Consider the following 19,583-nt stretch of genomic DNA (forward strand, 5'->3'; position numbering starts at 1 on the left):
ATGAGCCAGTTGCCAAGTGTTCTAAATTTTGATCGCATGACTACGAGAATTCTGCAATCATTTGTTTAAGTGACCACTCAATCCAGAGAGTGAAATGGGGTTTCTGCTCTTAAGTCTCAGTTGTGACAAAGCTAGGAAATTTGGGGAATCACACTTGCCAAATTATATGTATCATGGCATGGATGTGGTTAGCACATTTTACATTTGTTGTAACCTTGAGTAGTCACAAAACAAATGGTTGTAAGCAGTTTCAAAAAATTTTTATTACCGGTTCTGTGGGTGTGGCTTGGTGGGCGTGGCAGGGGAAGGTTACTGCAAAATCCCCATTTCTTCCTGATCAGCTGGGACTTGGGAGGCAGAGAATAGATAGGGGCATGGCCAGCCAGAGGTGGTATTTACCGGTTCTCCAAACTACTCAAAATTCCCACTACCGGTTCTCTAGAACTGGTCAGAACCTGCTGAATACCACCTCTGGTTGTAAGTCAAAGACCATCGAGCATTAATCATTGTCCACGATCTTGAAAAAAACAGCTGGTTTTCCCAACCTTTTTTCCAAAGAAATTTTTGGAACAGAGATACCAGATTTGGTGTATGATAAAAGGTTTGCTTCCCAGCTGTCGCCTGTCCCAAATTAAATCGGAATTCTTTGAGAAAAGCTGCAGAAACGTGAATTCTATCATCATTTCTGGAATTACAGAATGTCCACCTAAAAAATTGATTCCAAGATCTCTTCTGTCCTTCCAAATCCTTCCAATCAAACCTTCCCTTGAAGTGTAAAGGGCTGTTTTAATTGGAATTTCATTACTCATAATTTGGGATGTTGCCCTGACTTTTTCATTCTCCTGGGTGAATGAGCCTGGAAAATCCAGCACAGGATAAAATCTTTTGACTTTTGATTGTGGGAAGCCACCTGCTTCAAATCTTTTTGTAAACAACCATTGTTTAAACAATTCAATAGAAATGTAGGTTTAGAGCGAGGGTACGTTTAGGAACATGAGACTTCATGGAAAAGATTTTGAAGATAGAAGTGGAAAATATTTTACTCAAAACATTTAATAATTCTAAGTCTGCATTTGATAAAAGCATCTTAGGGAGGTTTCCAAAGGAAGGTAAATTTAGGGGAAAAAAACAATTAAAACTGTTATGTTGTTGGTTTGAGTTCCGAGCTTGGAGATTTGGTTGCAAACGTTTTGCCCCTGTTCATTTGTGACCAAATCGCAATCAAATTGTTTGCAACCAAATCGTCAACCTCAGAGCTCAAACCAACAACATAACTATCAACCTGAGCTTGTTGTTGTTAGTTGCGAAGTCGTGTCTGACCCATTGCGAACCCATGGACAACATTCCTCCAGGCCTTCCTGTCCTCTACCATCCTCTGGAGTCTATTCAAGCTCGCGCCGACTGCTTTGGTGACTCCACCCAGCCACCTCCTTCTCTGTTGTCCCTTTCTTCTTTTGCCCTCCATCTTCCTCAGCATGAGGCTCTTCTCCAGTGAGTCCTTCCTTCTCATTAGGTGGCCAAAGTATTTGAGTTTCCTCTTCAGGATCTGGCCTTCTAAAGAGCAATCAGGGTTTAATCTCCTCTAGGACTGACCGGTTGGATCACCTTGCAGTCCAAGGGACTCAGAGCAGGCGTCTTCTCCAGCACCAGAGTTCAAAGGCCTCCATTCTTTGGCGCTCAGCCTTCCTTATGGTCCAACCTTCACAGCCATACTTTGCAACTGGGAAAACCACAGCCAACCTGAGCTATTAATATTTTAAAACATTTCAATTAAAACTGTTTTCTACTTTTCGTTACTTAGAAAGATACTGACCACGATCTTGTTGGAGACCCATGTGACACCAACCAGGACAAGTGAGTTGGAGAATATATGCCTTCATTTCACACGTAGCAAGGTTTGAGTTTCTGTCTGCATCCTTGCAAGAATAATTGCTCTATGAATCCCTTCTAGCTGGGAGACAAGAGTGGTAAAGTCTCACAGAGATGCTGCGGTCAGACTCTTTTGGCAACACACAGGACAGAAAGCTGATATAAAGACCTTCTGTCTATGGAGATTCTCAGTCATCCAGGCCATGGTTGTCCCAAAGGTGCTTTTTCAAAAGGCAATTGGACTTTGTTTTTAGAAAGGAATAACAGAGTTAGAAAAAAAAGGAAGCGGTGGCTAAGACACGGAGCTTGTTGATCAGAAAGGTCGGTAGTTCGGTGATTCAAATCCCTAGTGCCACGTAACTGAGTGAGCTCCCGTTACTTGTCCCAGCTTCTGCCAACCTAGTAGTTTGAAAGCACATAAAAATGCAAGTAGAAAAATTAGGAACCACCTTTGGTAGGAAGGTAACAACGTTCCGTGCACCTTCCGCGTTTAGTCATGTCGGCCACGTGACCACAGAGACGTCTTCGGACAGCGCTGGCTCTTCAGCTTTGAAAGAGAGATGAGCATCTCCCCCTAGAGTCGGGAACGACTAGCACATATGTGCAAAGAGAATCTTTACCTTTTTAACAGAGTTAGAAGGGACCTTGGAGATCTTCTAGACCAACCCTCTGCTCAGGCAGAAAACCCTACACCATTTCAGACAAATGGTTATCGAATCTCATCTTAAAAACTTCCAGTGTTGGAGCATTCACAATTTCTGGAAACAAGTCATTCCATGTTTAATTGTTCTGAGAGGAAATTTCTTCTTAGTTCTTAGTTCCTTTTAAGTTCTGAAGAACTGAAGTGAAGAAGCTTTTTGGACAAGAAGCGAAACATCTTCAAGGAAAAACCAAATCCAGTCACCTTTTGAAAAAGCGTCTTTGGGACAATGAACTACTCTTTCTCCAAAGAGGTGGAGTAGAAGATCCATGCAGATAATTGCATTGCTACATCCTGGGCCATGAGATCATTCAGTATTCTCCTAATGTCGAACTCTAGCAAAGCACTAAGCTAAACTGATTGGAGAACTTCATACAGATGTGCAATTGCTTCATTGATAAGACGGCTGGCTTAGTCTTGGGAATCTGAAGGGAATTCAAATAGGTGTGCCAACAGTAGTTCTTGGGAGCAATTTAGGGGATAAAGAGCTTGGATAAAGATCTCCCTTTTCTACCATTCTCTTATTTCACTCGTTACCCAATTCTAAATTTCCTTTCCTGTTGGCAGAGATGGAGATGGGCACCAGGATTCCCGCGACAATTGTCCTTCGGTGCCCAACAGCTCCCAGCTGGACTCTGACAAGGATGGGCTTGGAGATGAATGTGATGATGATGATGATAATGATGGCATCCCAGATCACAATCCCCCAGGGCCTGACAACTGTCGTTTGGTCCCCAATCCCGGCCAGGAGGACACAAACCGTGAGGACAACATGCTTTCTCTCTCAACTTCTTGCTTTATAAGGAAGCACAAACATGGAACAGTTGCCCCTTAGTGTCCACAAGGGAGTTAAAATAATAAAATCACATAAAATATATCCTGGATTTGGGAAAAGGCCGTAGTCTATCCCACTGATCAGTGTAGAATTCACAAGAACAGGGGTCTCCCAAGTTTGGCAACTTTTAAGACTTTAAAGTCTTTGGTCACCCTTAGGACAGAAAGCTGATATAAACTTAAATAAATATATAATATATATTTTGGGAGTTGGAAGTCCACAAGTCTCAAAATTGCCAAGTTTGGAGACCCTTGCACTAAAACAGCATTTCTCAACCTTGGCAATTTTTTAAGATCTGTAGACTTCAACTCCTAGAATTTCCCCAGCCAGTTAATTTGAACAAAGTATGTGTGAATACGACTGGAAAAGGTTGTTTTCCTTCTTTCCCAAAGGGGTGTGGTTAAGACCTTGTGGAACAGCAACTTGGGACGTTAGGGAGAGACGCTACAGCTACTCCCAAGGAAAAGTTAAGGATACTGGAAGGGTTTGTCCAGTGTTTTTCAAGCATAGCAGCTTTAAGAATGTTGGTGGTCAAAATTGACATGCCTTAAAAGTTGCCAAGCTGGAAAACATTGGGTTAGTCTAGGCTTTGTAAAACCACAGACTACTTTAACAAATATAGCTGAAGAAGTTTGGCAGGTAGAGAAAGAGATAAAATTAAACAGAGAAAGGAAGAACAGAGGTCTCCGAGGTTGAGAAACACTGCCTGGAGGCATTTCTACTTTTCCAACTAGCTGTTGGAATTCACCAATTTAGGCTGACAGATCAAAGATAGGACGCGGTCGCTCAGTGGTTAAGATGCCGAGCTTGTAGATCAGTAGGTCGGCAGTTCGAATCCTTAGCGCCGCATTAACAGGGTGAACTCCCATTACTTGTCCCAGCTTCTGCCAACCTAGCAGTTAGAAAGCATGTAAAAAAATGCAAGTAGAAAAACAAGAGCCACCTTTGGTGGGAAGGCTGGTGTGTGATGCTTGTGGCCCTAGTTCTGCCTTTGAACCCAAGGCAACTGTAGGAAGCTGATTCCCCACTCCCTCTTCTGCAGGAGACGGTGTTGGAGATGCTTGCCAGGATGACTTTGATAAGGACCACGTGGTTGATCGGATTGACGTTTGCCCTGAAAATGCTCAGGTGACGCTGACTGACTTCCGGGCCTTTCAAACCGTTGTGTTGGATCCTGAAGGAGACGCCCAGATAGACCCCAACTGGATTGTCCTCAACCAGGTTAGCAATCAGCTCTGAGGTTGTTTGGTGATTTCCTGGTGTGCTTGTTCTTGTTTTTGGCCCTGATGATGGTTTGGCCCTGATGATGGTTTGCGAGATTGAAAACTCTTCTGGCTCTGAAGAATGATTGCATTGCTCTCAAACATCTATGGCAGGGATGTCCAAACTTGGGGACGTTAAGACTCATGGACTTCAACTCCCAGAATTTCCCAGCCATAATTCCCCAGCCACCATGGCTAGGGAATTCTGGGAGTTGAAGTCCACAGGTCTTAACGTTCCCAAGTTTGGACACCCTAGTCTTTGGAGATCCTCAGTCCTCCAGGTCAAGGTTGTCCCAGAGGTGCTTTTTTCAAGAGGCAACTGGACTGTCAGGTTTTTGTTTGAAGATGTTTCGCTTCTCATCCAAGAAGCTTCTTCAGCTCTGACTGGATGGTGGGGAATGGATGCCTTGCAAACAGCTGGTCCTTTGCATTTTTTTTGGCATTAAGATTCGGTAAGAGGGGCTTGGTGGCTCAGTGGCTAAGACGCTGAGCTTGTTGATCAGAAAGATCGTGAGTTTGGCGGTTGAAATCCCTAATGCTACCTAACGGAGTGAGCTCCCGTTACTCATCCCAGCTTGTGCCAACCTAGCAGTTCGAAAGCACAGTAAAAATGCAAGTAGAAAAATAGGGACCACCTTTGGTGGGAAGGTAACAGTGTTCTGTGCGCCTTTGGCATTTAGTCATGCTGGCCACATGACCACGGAGACATCTTTGGAAAGCACTGGCTCTTCAGCTTTGAAACAGAGATGAACACTGCGCCCTAGAGTCGGGAACGACTAGCATATATATGCGAGGGGAACCTTTACCTAGTCAGGTTTAATAGAGAGAGTGTCTTGTTGAGAAACTACAGGTAACATTCTGTGAATAAAAAGGGTTTTATAATATCTTCCCAATAGCCACCTTGTCAAAGGGTAAAAATCCCATTTTACTATTTATCATTCTCTGAAAATACCTGCCTGTTCTCAAAATTCCAGATGGAGGTTGGAGTCTTCATATCTATAGCATTAAAAAAAAAGAAAATTCTTATTTTTGCAGGGCATGGAAATTGTGCAGACTATGAACAGTAGTCAGGTGGCTCAATGGCTAAGACACTGAGCTTGTCGATCAGAAAGGTTGGAAACATGTAAAAATGCAAGTAGAAAAATAGGGACCACCTTTGGTGGGAAGGTAACAGTGTTCTGTGCGCCTTTGGCATTTAGTCATGCTGGCCACATGACCACGGAGATGTCTTCGGACAGCACTGGCTCTTAGGCTTTGAAACAGAGATGAGCACCGCCCCCTAGAGTCGGGAATGTCTAGCACATACGTGCGAGGGGAACCTTTACCTTAAGACTCACTAAAAGAATGCAAAGGACCAGCTGTCTGCAAGTAGTATAAACCCTTCCATTCTCCACCATCCAGTCAGAGCTGAAGAAGCTTCTTGGATGAGAAGCGAAAGGTCTTCAAAGGAAAACCAGAAAGCCCAGTTGCCTCTTGAAAAAAACCACCTTTGGGATTACTCCCAAATGTTCTGATGAAGGGCGAGTCCAGTTCTTCTAGTCTTACACACGTTGGAGGCTTCTCCCTCCAACAAAGACCTCATGAGAAGTGGCACCATCATTTTCACAGCTGTACTTTCCAGCCAGCACAGCCAATGGAGAGGTTGACAAGGCATTATGGGAGCTCTGCCAACCGTATGACTGGGAATTCTGGGAAGTGAAGTCTAATTTGTCTGCAACAGCTTCAGGTTGGGAAAGGCTAAGTTTCCGTAATGGGAAATATGTTGATTGGAGGAGTTTTATATCTTGCTCTGGTGTGGGATATCACTTACCTTCTTGGGTGAAGAATGATTCAAGGCTGCTGGGGTGAACTCTCGGCTGCAAAGACGTAGGTCTGTTCTTTATCCAGTTTATGCTGCAGGAGAAAACCAGGGTCTGGTCCAGGGCAACTCCGTTCTCAACAATTTTGGGAGACTTCTTCCTTTTTCAACTCCCCTACTCTTCACCAAGTCACCCCAGTTGGGGAGTAACAGAAAAGACTTGTAGCCCCATCCAGCTAAAGCAGTATTTCTCAACCATGGCACCTTTAAGAAGTGTGGACTTCAATTCCCAGAATTCCCCAGCCAGCTGACTGGGGAATTCAGGGAATTGAAGTTCACACCTCTTAAAGTGGCCATGATTGAGAAACACTGGCCTACAAAAAGACCACAAGTAGTCAGGTGGCTCAATGGCTAAGACACTGAGCTTGTCGATCAGAAAGATTGGCAGTTCTAGTGCTGCGTAACTGAATGAGCTCCCATTACTTGTCCCAGCTTCTGCCAATCTAGCAGTTCGAAAGCACGGTAAAAATGCAAGTAGAAAAATAGGAACCACCTTTGGTGGGAAGTTAACAACATTCCGTGTGCCTTTGGTGTTCAGTCATGCCGGCCACATGACCATGGAGACGTCGCTTTGGCTTTGAAATTGAGATGAGCACTGCCCCCTAGAGTAGGGAACGACTAGCACATATATGCGAGGGGAACCTTTACCTTTACCTAGTCAGGTTTAATAGAGAGAGTGTCTTGTTGAGAAACTACAGGTAACATTCTGTGAATAAAAAGGGTTTTATAACATCTTCCCAATAGCCACCTTGTCGAAGGGTAAAAATCCCATTTTACTATTTGTCATTCTCTGAAAATACCCCCGCCTGTTCTCAAAATTCCAGATGGAGGTTGGAGTCTTCATATCTATAGTATTAAAAAAAAGAAAATTCTTATTTTTGCAGGGCATGGAAATTGTGCAGACTATGAACAGTGACCCAGGTTTGGCTGTGGGTAAGTTACAGTTTAAGCAATCATGTTAAAGAAAGCGATCTTTAAGAAAGCAATCACGTTAAAAAGATTGCAACAACACAAGGTAGTCCTTGACTTATAACCACAATTGGGCCCAAAATTTCTGTTGTTAAACAAGACAGTGATTGGGTTTTGTTTTTGCCCCATTTTATAACCTTTCTTGCCACAGCTGTTAAGTGAACCATTGTTAAGTTAGTAACTGTTGTTAAGTGAATCTGGCTTCCCCATAGATTTCGCTAGGGTAACATACAGGTAATCCTTGACTTGTTGTTAAGTGAGATGTTGGTTAAGTGAGTTTTGCCCCATTTTACGACCTTTCTTCAGTTGTTAAGTGAATCACTGCAGTTATAAGTTAGCAAACCAGTTGTTAAACGAATCTGGCTTCCCCATTAACTTTGCTTGTCAGAAAGTCGCAAAAGGGGATCCCATGACCTCAGGACACAACGGTCATAAATACGAACCAATTGTCAAGCGCTTGGATTTTGATCACATGACCATGGGGGAATGCTACAATGGTTGTTTGAAAAACGATCAAAAGTCACTTTTTTCAGTGCCGTTGTAACTTTGAACAGTCACTAAACAAACTGTTGTCAGTCGAGATCTACCTGTACACGATGCCAAAATGCTCCTTCTTGAGGTCCTCATGCAGGTTTGAGAGACAGTCCTAGGGAAGAAAATTGCAACCCTTGGGAGCCAAGAGTTAGAACTTTTAGTGGTGGGGTCACTGCACAGCTTCTAAATGGACGGGGCCGTGGCACGACAAAACCACGCTCGTCAAAATCGCGGTGATAAAATCGCAGCGCTAAAGCCGCGACGTCATCACCGTCGCGACAACAGCGCAGCAACAGAAGGGCGCTTTAAAATGGCGCCGCGGCAGAAAGCCGACTTCAATTAAGGTAAGGGTTAGGATTAGGTTTAGGGGTTTGTTTTAGGGTTAGGTTTAGGGCTAGGTTTAGCGTTAGGTTGTTAGGTTTAGGGTTAGGTTTAGGGTTAGGTTTAGGTTTAGGGTACTGAGTGCTGGGGAATGCACGAATTTGCCCTCTGCGATTATGTCATCGCGGTAGGGTCACGTTTTTCCTTAGCGCTTAGAACGGCGCGAATTAGTCTTTGCGCTTATGTCTCCGCGGATAAGGGCTTTGCGGATTTGTGGTGGAACCGGACGGGGCCAGGTCAAATTTTTATTTTCATCTGGCCCGACTCAAACTGAAGGAAAAAGTCATTACACAGCATGGAATAGGTTTACTTCCATGTGATCATTTCCTTCTTCAGACCCATTACAAGTAGTCCTTGGCTTATGACTGTAATGGAAGACTGCCCATTATGTTCAGAAGTTGTGATGGTTGTAAAGTGGCTCACCCATGGGATCAACCCAATGTGACGGTTTTTGCAGGAGTTGTTAGGCGAACCAGTTGTTTGCTATGGGGTGGGGTTTTTTTTGTGCTAAAAAATGGAAATAAAGGCCAGCTTTTGGCAAAACCATCATAAGACATGGACATGTGATGGCGGGATGCTGCAAGCGGCAATAGCTGAGCACTGGTATATGGTCACATGACCATGGAGGGGCGGTAGCCGTTGGAACTTCAGAACTGGGTTGTAAATACCCTGGAGATGTTTGTCCTAACTGTTGTGGCCAGCAGAGCTGGCAGGAGAGTTGGAGAGTGAGGAGGTTGGAGAGGAACCTGGGCCAGTCCTGGAGTCTGGGGAAGGTTCTGATGAGGGCTCTGTGTCGGAGGCAGAGAGGGGGCCAAAGCCGTATGCCAGTAGAGCCAAGGTGGCGCAGTGGTTAAATGCAGCACTGCAGGCTACTGCTAGATCAGCAGGTCAGCGGTTCAAATCTCACCGGCTCAGGGTTGACTCAGCCTTCCATCCTTCCGAGGTGGGTAAAATGAGGACCCAGATTGTTGGGGGCAATATGCTGACTCTCTGTAAACCGCTTAGAGAGGCCTGAAAGGCCTATGAAGCGGTATATAAGTCTACTACTGCTATATTATCAGCTGCCTTCGGAGTCAGACAGTAGTGACGCAGACAAATAGCTGGAGCCTGTTCCCAGTGTGTGCATGCGCAGAGTTGAAGGCAACAGGTAAAGAACAGGGGTCGACTTGGGAGTAAGGCCACAGGAGGACAATGAATGGCTCCTCCCATAGGGAATAAAAGAGGAGCAAAAGGGGAGTGGAGTTTGCAGGAGACAGTTAGTTTGCTTAATTCGTTCGTGACTCTCCTTGCCAAGTTTTGCAGATATCGGCCTGGCAGCTCTCCAAGCCAGATAAGGTCCGTGACTGTATATCCTCCCTTGAAAGACTTTGCTGGATGTGAATGAGCAGAATTCACAGTCAATTAATAAAAGGGGTTTTTGTCGGGACTAGGAGTCTGCTTCATGCTCTTGGGAAGCCCTCGGTCAGAACACTAACTTTGAATGGTCGCTAAGCGATCGGTCATAAGTTGAGGGATGCTTGTAATGACAATTGGGTGAGGATTGTGGGCAGGGCCTGCAGGAAAGCAACATGCAATCTGGAGCTTGAGCTTTGCATCCCCAGATAGCTTCCCCAACCTGTGAGCTCTATTTGGGAGCTCGTGTGAGGAGAGCAGGACTGCTACAATGGAAGGGTTGCGTAAAACAGAATTAACAGGATCTGCCGGGGGGGTAGGTGGGGAGGGAGGCTGTTCTCAGCTTCAGTTACTTGAAATGAGGCATGTGCATATCTTGTAAGAAATGTACGCACCAACCACAGCCTGGGAAAAGGCAGGTTGGGAAAGCACAGGGTTGGGAACAAAAAGGCTACTGCAATGCGCTCTACATGGGGCAGCCCTTGAAGAGCATTCGGAGACTTCAGCTCGTCCAGAATGCAGCCGTGCGAGCGATTGTGGGTGCACCTTGGTACACCCATGTTACACCTATCCTCCGCGAGCTGCACTGGTTACCGATTGGTCTCCGGATATGCTTCAAGGTGCTAGTCATCACTTATAAAGCCCTTCATGGTATTGGACCTGGGTACTTGAGAGACCGCCTGCTGCCAATTACCTCCCAAAGACCCATTAGATCACACAGAGCAGGCCTCCTCCGGGTTCCGTCTACTAGCCAATGTCGTCTGGCTATTACCCGGGGGAGGGCCTTCTCTGTGGCGGCTCCGGCCCTTTGGAACGAACTCCCCGCAGAGATTCGGACCCTCACCTCTCTCCAGGCCTTCCGAAAAGCCGTTAAAACCTGGCTGTGTCGGCAGGCCTGGGGTCGATGAGTTCCCTTCCACTCTCGAATCGTGTGGCTGTTGGTTGTTTTTTAAATGCCCTGTACTTTTGTAGTTTTTGTGTTTTTCCCTTCCCTTCCCCTCCTTCGGGTTTGTGCGCCACCCTGAGTCCCGCAGGGAATAGGGCGGCATATAAATAAAATGAAACTCAAACTCAAACTCAATTCTAATGCCTAATTTCCATTGGGAAACCAAGCAATGATGAAAGTTATCTGGAATTCTTACAGCGGAAAGAGTAATCTCTTAGCATTTGGTTAGAGAGGAAGCATCTCAGATTGAGCCTCCCTAATTCTCTTCCACATAATTGCAGGAGGGGGGAGGGACATATCAGAATAAGAGAGTTGGAAGGGGCCTTGGAGGTTTTTTAGTGCAGCCCCCCCTGCTCAGGCAGGAAGCTGTTATCATTTCGGGCAAATAGTTGTCCAATCTTTTCTTAAAAGCCTTCCAGCGATGGAGCACCCACAATATCTGGAGGCAAGCCGTTCCACTGAATAATTGTTTTATCAAGAAATTTCTCCTTAGTTCTAGGCTGCTTCTCTCCTTGATTAGTTTCCACCCATTGCTTCCTGTCCTGCCTTCAGGTGCTTTGGAGAATCAAAATCACATGAAGTGTTAGTACCACTTTATAAGGTCTTGCTAAGACCCATACGTGGAATACGGCATCCAGTTTTGGTCACCACAATTAAAAAAGATGCGGAGACTCTAGAAAGAGTGCAGAGAAGAGCAACAAAGACGATCAGGGGTCTTCCTACTCCTTCGAGGCTGCTCTTTCCAGGGTCCTTGGTGAACTCTGACCTTGATTATTTTCTTGCAGATGTTTCGTTACCCACACTAGGTTACATCATCAGTGCTAGTAAGGAGTGGGGTTTCCTCTCAGTTGAGAGAGGGAGGGAGGGAGAGAGAGAGAAGAAGAAGAAGGAGAAGGAGAAGAAGGAGAAGGAGAAGGAGAGGAAGGGAGGTTAAAGGTTTATTGCATTTATATGCCGCCCTATTCCCGGAGGGACTCAGGGCAGCTAACAAACCCAGGGGGGGGGGGTAGTACACACCAGGTAACACAACACACAAATACAGAGAAAAGTTTAAAAACAATCAACAGTCACCCAATTCGAGCGGGGAAGGGAGCTCGTCAACCCCAGGCCTGCCGGAACAGCCAGGTTTTAACGGCTTTACGGAAAGCCTGAAGGGAGGTGAGGGTCCGGATCTCTGCGGGGAGTTCGTTCCAGAGGGCCGGAGCAGCCACAGAGAAGGCCCTCCTCCAGGTGGTTGCCAATCGACATTGGCTTGTAGATGGAATCGGGAGGAGGCCTAATCTGTGGGATCTAATGGGTCTTTGGGAGGTAATTGGCAGCAGGTGGTCTCTCGAGTACAGGGAGGGAGGGAAAGAGAGAGAGAGAGGACCTCACTCCTTACTAGTACCGATGATATTACCTAGTTGAGTAATGAAACGTCTTCAAGGAAACCACCAACCTGGGAGAGCCCCAAGGACCCCTTATTTCAATTCTGAGCTGCAAATGTTCTCTTTCATTGCTATCCTCGCAGTCTTTATGCCATGAGCCACAAGAAATAAAAATGCAATATATCATCGTGACACCCTTTTGTCTTCTCCCCACTCGGGTTCAGGGTACACGGCATTTAATGGGGTGGACTTTGAAGGCACCTTCCACGTGAACACGGTCACAGATGACGACTATGCAGGGTTCATCTTTGGTTACCAGGATAGCGCCAGCTTCTACGTGGTGATGTGGAAGCAGATGGAGCAAACCTACTGGCAGGCCAATCCTTTCCGGGCGGTGGCAGAACCTGGCATCCAACTCAAGGTAAGGGCAGAGTCCGGCTCCCTTCTCATCACAGCTCAACCAGGGAAGAGGAGCAGGAGAAAAAGCTGTCTGACCTAGGCTTCCCCAAAAAGCACAAAGCAGATTCCTGCTTCCAACAAAACCCCTTTTATTAAACGAATGTGAATTCCTCTCATTCACATTCAACAAAGGCCTGTCAAACAGTCTTTCAAAGGTGAAATTATGACCACAGGCCTTATCTAGCTTGGAAAGCTGCCATGTCAATATTTTCCAAACGCAGTGCTGGGCAAGGAAAGACTGGGCACAGAGTCTCTTAGATTCACGGACAGATCTTCACACTCCTGAAATGAACGAACAAATGGATTGTTTCCTGTAAAAGCCCACTCCCCATTCGCTTTTTTTACTTCCAATAGGAGGGGCCATTCACTGTCCACCTGTGGCTTTACTCCCAAGTCCACCCTGATTTCTTAGCTGTTCTTTTCTTCTGGCAGCTCTGCGCATGCGCACACTGGGAACAGGCTCCAGCTGTTCCTCTGCCTCACTGCTGTCTAGCTGCATAGGGACCTGATCACAGAGCCTTCATCCGAGCCTTCCACAGCCTCCAGGACTGGCCCATTTCTCCCCAACCTTCTCACTGTCCAATTGCTGCTATCTCCACTGGCCGCTAGCAGGCCACAACAAAAGCATTTCAGGACACATCCTGAATCTCTCTGGCAGCCTTCTAAAAATTCAGGAGAAATGGTGGTGTGTTCCACTACCCTGGCACTGTAGCAGGAATGGGGGAAAGGGCCATTAATACAATACAATACAATAGTAGAGTTGGAAGGGACCTTGGAGGTCTTCTAGTCCAACCCCCTGCCTAGGCAGGAAACCCTATACCGTTTCAGACAAATGGCTATTCAACATCTACTTAAAGACTTCCAGTGTTGGGGCATTCACAACTTCCGGAGGCAACTTCTGTTCCACTGATTGAATGTTCTCACTGTCATTATTCCTCCTGCTTTTCTCTTTCAGGCGGTGAAATCAAAGACTGGTCCTGGAGAATACCTGCGTAACTCTCTCTGGCACACAGGGGACACAGTTGACCAGGTCAAGTTGTTGTGGAAGGACCCTCGGAACGTCGGCTGGAAAGATAAGACTTCCTACCGCTGGTTCTTACAGCACCGTCCCCAGGTGGGCTACATCCGGTAAGGAAAGACCGATAGAATCTCTTGCAGACGTTTCATTACCCAACTGGGTAACTTCATCAATGCACTTGACTGCACTTGGAAATATAGGCTGCTTAGGGCTGTTTGCAGCGTTCCATGGCTACGCGACTATATGTTTTATGAGTTTTGCTGAAAACTGGCACTTCCAGTGCCCCATAGCAAACAGTGGGGTTCGTTTAATAACCACAGTGTTTAACAACTGGTGCAAAAAAAAGGTTGTAAAATTGGGTCAATATTATTCCATTTTGCAACTGTTACAACTTGGGTTGTAACTGCAGGACTATCTGTAGTCAAGGCTAATTGACTTTTTTGAAGAGAATTTTATATCATTCTAAGATTTCCAAACTGACTTTCAAGAGAACACTGATAGTTTAACAATTTGTAGAACACTGAAGGCTTTTAGAAGATGCCGAGAGATAAAAATTTTCTTCAGAAATTTCCTGAAGTTTGTCAAAATTTCCTCCCAACATTTTACAGCTGCATTTTGTCAGCTGAAGCAATGACATCTCTTAAATTCCTTTGTGAAGTGGTGGAAAATACCTTAAGAGTTGCTCAGAAAGTCTTCAGCAGGCCCTACAGGAGGCTATTTCCCCTTATTAAAAGATATTTATCTGCAACAGAAGGCTCTGAATTATTTACATAATTAATGGGCAATCAGCCTTAGTTTATCCCTTTTGCAGTTTCAAGATAAACTTTCAAAGTAGTCCAAGGTTTAGCTGTTGTGTTTTATTCGACACCAGGAGTCTTACAGGATAGGGTCAAACAAATCAAGATGGTGGCCAATGATAAGTGTAATTGAAGCCCCACCTACTTCTATGTGCATCACAAAACACACAAAATGGGTGGAGCTTTCTTGCACATCACTGTTTTGACCTAGGCTTCCCAAGAGCATGCAGCAACTCCTTGTCCCAACAAAAAACCCTTTTATTAATTGACTGTGAATTCTGCTCATCCACATCCAGCAAAGTCTTTCAAGGGAGGATTTACAGTCATGGACTTTATCTGGCTTGGAGAGCTGCCAGGCCGATAGCTGCAAAACTTGGCAAGGAGGCTCGGAGAGTCACGAACCAATTAAGGGAACTAATCGTCTCCTGCAAACTCCACTCCCCTTTCGCTCCTCTTTTATTTCCTCTGGGAGAGGTCAATCATTGTCCACCTGTGGCCTTCCTCCCAAGTCGACCCTTGTTCTTTAGCTGTTCCTTTCATATGGCAATTCTGAAGGCAGCTGATAACTGTCAGAGGGCCCTGGCCCCCTTCTCTGCCTCCGACACAGAGCCCTCATCAGAGCCTTCCTCAGATTCCAGGACTGGCCCATGTTCCACCCCAACCTCCTCATTGTCCGAATCTTTTGCCAGCTCCTCTGGCTGCTGGCAGACCACAACAATCACATCTAGGACTCAGGATAAACCTTGTGACTCTTAGGAATAAGCTAACTCCTTCTCCTGATTTGTACTTCAGGACTCGGTTCTATGAGGGGTCTGAGATGGTGGCCGACACTGGCATTGTCCTCGACACAACCATGCGAGGGGGCCGTCTGGGGGTCTTCTGCTTCTCCCAGGAAAACATCATCTGGTCCAACCTGCGGTATCGCTGCAATGGTGAGTGAGGCTCGACCCAATCCTGTCATTGGGTCCCCAGAGCCGCTCTGACTCCATTCGAGGGAGGTATCGGAGCATCAAGAGCAATGGCTAGAATGCAGTCCTGCTGGGCTAACTCACTGCTCACTCCGGGAGTTCGATTCTGAGCAGCTGAAGTTTGACTCAGCCTCCCACCCTTCCAAGGTTGATAAAATGAGGACCCAGATTGTTGCGGGCCCAATAGGCTGACTCGGGGGGGGGGGAGTATATAAATCTATCCCTGGAGGAAGCATAGTCCACAGTTTGAGGATCTGCATTCACGCTCCAGAGGCTGCCTTGCTCTGGATGGTGCAAAGGCCTTTGGCATCCCTCTGAGGGGTTCCCCCCGGGAGCCCCCATAACGTCAGAGCATCTAGGCCTGCATTCGGCTGCTGACTTTCCCTTCTGGTTCACATGCTCCACTCTTCCTCTTCTCTTTCTTAAGACACGATTCCTGAAGACTACGAGGCTTACCGGAACCAACACGACTACTAAATGCTACTGCCGCCGGCTGAAAAAGAGACTTGTTGCACCCGCGCTGCTTCTGCTCCCTTCAAGATATAGCAAATGGTGCATTGTCTCTTCGTACGTGGCAAGCACCGTGTCCAGCAGCCCCTGTAGCATCCCCACTACCCTTTCTAGAAGCAACCTCACCCGAGATCTGCTTCCACAGGACTCTGAAAATTCTCATTTTTTCTCGACATAGCGCAGAAGAGCCGTTCCTGCTCCGTGGCAGCTGCTAACAAGTCCACAAGGATGGACTTAACTAGGGGACCCTCCTGGAAGGCTGAAGGGTCACCACCAGAGATGTGGCTTTCTTGGGCATCCTCCCCTGGATTGTCTCCTGCCCTTGTCTTGCATCCTTTTGGGTCAGCCACCGCTGATGCTGAGGTGGGACATGGGCAGCCACCCATTGTGGTCTCCTGGATTTCACTCCATGACCTCTGCAAGAGGAGGAAGGGGCCTCATATGTATGTATATATGTATATGTATGTATATGTATATATACAGGTGGTCTTCAACTGACAATTGAGCCCCGCATTTCTGTTGCCAACCAAGACATTTGTTAAGTGACTTATGCCCTATATTTTATGACATTTCTTGCCACAATTTTTAAGTGAACAACTGCGTTTGTTAAGTTAGTTATCACGGTTGTGAAGTGAATCTGGCTTCCCCATTGACTTTGTTTGTCAGAAAGTTGCAGATCACATGACCCCGGGACGCCACTTTTTCCAGGGCTGTTGCAACTTTGAACGATGGCTAAGCAAATGGCTAAGTCAAGCTGAGGCTTCCGTATGATGCAGGAATTCACCAGCGCCGCTCCCAACAGCTGATGGGAATCTGCCTGGTTTGGAAGCCACGCAGGCGGCCTTCAAAACTTCCAAGCATTTTGGGCAGGGGAGCAAAACCTTAATAGTAGAATGCCGGCTTTGCACAGAGAAGGAAGTCCACGGGGGTCACACCTCCAGTTAAGAGGACCAGAGAGCAAGTGATGAGCAAGTCTCTCTTGGCTTAAGTGCTGGAGAGTAAGTGCTTCCTGGCCTAGAGCCGATCTTGGATAAGGCAGTTTTCTAAACTTATTCACTTAACCCAATAATCCAAGATGAGTGGCTTGTTCCACTAGAGCAGGGGGTCTCCAGCCTTGGAAACTTTAAGACTTGTGTACTTCAACTCCCAGCGTTCCTTGAAGTCCACAAGTCTTAAAGTTGCCAAAGCTGGAGACCCCCTGCACTACCAGAGCAATATTTCTCATCCCTGGTGACTTGAAGATGTGTGGACTTCAACTCCCAGCATTCTATTCAACCCAGCTATGCTGGCTGGGGGATTCTGGGAGTTGAAGTCCACACATCTTCAAGTGGCCCAAATTGAGGGGGAATACTGCATTTTAAAAAATGCAGCTCTTCATTGTTTAGGAGAAATTCGGAGAGATGTTTGTACAAATACAGACTTGTTTGGTTAATAAAATAACATTTGTCTACCCAAGGTTAAGCTGTATTTATTATCTGCCGCTGCTCCTTTCGGAAGAGGGTTTGGAAAAGGAAGGGGGGAAAAAGAAAAGAAAAGCTAGTCAAGCATTCAGCGCAGGAGATGCACTTCGAAACGACAAAAACGTCTCTATTTTTTTTTTTTTTTTAAATATAAAACACTTCGATGAAACATTCTTTCAGAAAAGCAGAGCTGAACAGCCGGAGAGAAAAACAGCTTAACTTTTATTACATTTCATTTACAAATAATGCAAAGTTACAAAGACAAAAAAAAAAAAAAAAGCCTTCACGGAAAAAAAGGGAAACAAACAAACAAACGAACGAAAAAGAGAAGTTGAAAAGAATGTGCACAGAATTTTGCTTTTGTTCCCCCCCCTCCCCACATCGTCATGTTCTTAAGTTTGCAAAAGGAAGAACACACGCACACACATACATACATACACACACGCACACGCTCACAAAGCCATCTTCAGGGCTTTTTTTTTTTTTTTGCCAAGAGAGAAAAAGCCACAATAAATTAAGCCTCAATGCTCCAGAGTTCGCAACATTTTACTCCTGCCCAAGTCCTCCCCCCTCCCTCCCTCCCGCCCCTCTCCCAGAAAAACCTGTAGCTCAACGGTAGGATTTGCATATATCGGTAAAGTCATTCTGCTAGTCCTCATGGATAAAAAAAACAAAACCCCTGTAAACAGGATGTTACACAGTTCAAATACAAAAAAAAAAATAGACTGTTCCCTTCCCTCTTCAGTTCACCCCCAAATATGAAGTGTATATGTTGTTTTAGCTGCCTGGTCAATAGGAGAAGCTGCTCTGGGAGATAAATTTACATTATTCAAAGAAAACTTCTTTTTTCGGGCTTTCAGATACCCCCGTAAGAAATTTAGGGGGGGGGGAGACATGAATTTCCTCCCCCCAAAGAAAGCCATGTCTTAAGAGCTACCACGCTACAGCTAGAAATAATTAGATTTTAACTTGCTAACTTTAGCTTAATGTTCTGGATGCTTCCAGTAATACAGTTCAAACTTGTACTACGAACACAGATAAACGTTAAATGCGTGACTGCTTATGCCCACAGTTAGGAACTACTCAGTGGTGGGATCCTCCTGGTTTAACAACCGGTTAAAATTGCTGTGCGCCATTTGAAGAAATCTTCACTTCCAGGTTTCTTCGGAGGAGAAACAGAGCTGATTCGCGCGGCAAGCCACTCTGCCGCGCGAATCAGCGGAGGAGATAAAGGTAGGAAAATAGCACAGTCGGACAGGTGGGCCCATCGCTCCCAGCTGAGCTACCGGTTCACCCAAACCAGTCCGAACCGGTCGAATCCCACCCCCTGGAACTACTTATGGTGGAAAATATTGCATTCCCCAAGAAAGAAATGCAAAGCCTATAGAATAAATACTGGTTGTTCTGAACTGCAGTGGCCTCTCAGTTTTATCCCCAATTCAAAATAAATTCTGTGGAATCGGTGGGCACTTCAAGCACCGATTCACATCAACTGTTTGTGCTGGAGGCGCTGGGAAAGTCTGCAGTCCGTCCGTCCCCCGTCCTCTCTGCATCTCATTTTCACTGCCTTTGATCCACAACAACAACCAAGAGACAGTATATGAAGGCCACACACCTTATAGTCAAGTCCCTTTGTTTTGTTTAGTCTCTCCCCCCCACAACCCGGAAGCTTCCTACAGAATAATAAATAACCTTCCTTTCACAGCATAAAAAGCCCCCCAAACCTTCCAAAAGAAAAGGAACGACACGAGCAGAATTGCAAAGAGTCCTTTTGCCTACAATTATTAGCAGCTGAAGAAATTTAGTCGTGACCTTTCAGAAACAGAACGCAAAATCATCTCATATAACCTATATTGACACTGATATGCAGCTGTATTGGGACAAAGAAGAAGACACACACAACTAGTGGTGCAACTACTCCTTATGCTTTTCCACAATCCACTAAAACAAGATCAATTTTTTTTTAATGAAGTCCACCACCCCCCGCCCCAAATCCATGGACAGAGCCAAGGCTTGGAAAAGGCCGAGCAGAGTTCTCACCTTAGATCTCCAACCCTTAAAATTAGATGTGCCTCCTTCCCCTTTCCAAAAAGCCGAGTTTCCCTCTATCTCTGGAGCTTCGCAGTCACCCAGGCTGTCCCAAAGATGCTCTTCCAAAAGGCAACTGGGCTTCGTTTTCCCCTTGAAGACGTTTTGCGTCTCATCCAAGAAGCTTCTTCTGTTCTGAACTGAAGAAGCTTCTTGGATGAGAAGCTTCA

General features: G+C 45.9%; 1 protein-coding gene across 1 annotated transcript in view; it reads left to right on the forward strand.

The window, feature by feature from the left end:
* Positions 1–17,008, forward strand: part of COMP (cartilage oligomeric matrix protein) — a 42,209-nt gene extending 25,201 nt beyond the window's left edge. The window contains exons 11-18 of the mRNA XM_087703255.1: positions 1,802–1,854; positions 3,137–3,330; positions 4,447–4,625; positions 7,409–7,457; positions 12,338–12,534; positions 13,528–13,700; positions 15,180–15,319; positions 15,783–17,008. Coding sequence (XP_087559381.1) covers positions 1,802–1,854; positions 3,137–3,330; positions 4,447–4,625; positions 7,409–7,457; positions 12,338–12,534; positions 13,528–13,700; positions 15,180–15,319; positions 15,783–15,832 — 1,035 coding nt within the window. The 3' untranslated portion in view covers positions 15,833–17,008. The remainder of the gene's footprint in view (positions 1–1,801; positions 1,855–3,136; positions 3,331–4,446; positions 4,626–7,408; positions 7,458–12,337; positions 12,535–13,527; positions 13,701–15,179; positions 15,320–15,782) is intronic.
* The last annotated feature ends 2,575 nt before the right edge of the window (positions 17,009–19,583 follow it).

The sequence above is a fragment of the Thamnophis sirtalis genome, unplaced genomic scaffold, assembly GCF_051295495.1.
Source record: "Thamnophis sirtalis isolate CommonGarterSnake01/CBP01778 unplaced genomic scaffold, rThaSir2_p1.2 scaffold_1, whole genome shotgun sequence".
Classification (NCBI taxonomy): Eukaryota; Metazoa; Chordata; class Lepidosauria; order Squamata; family Natricidae; genus Thamnophis; species Thamnophis sirtalis.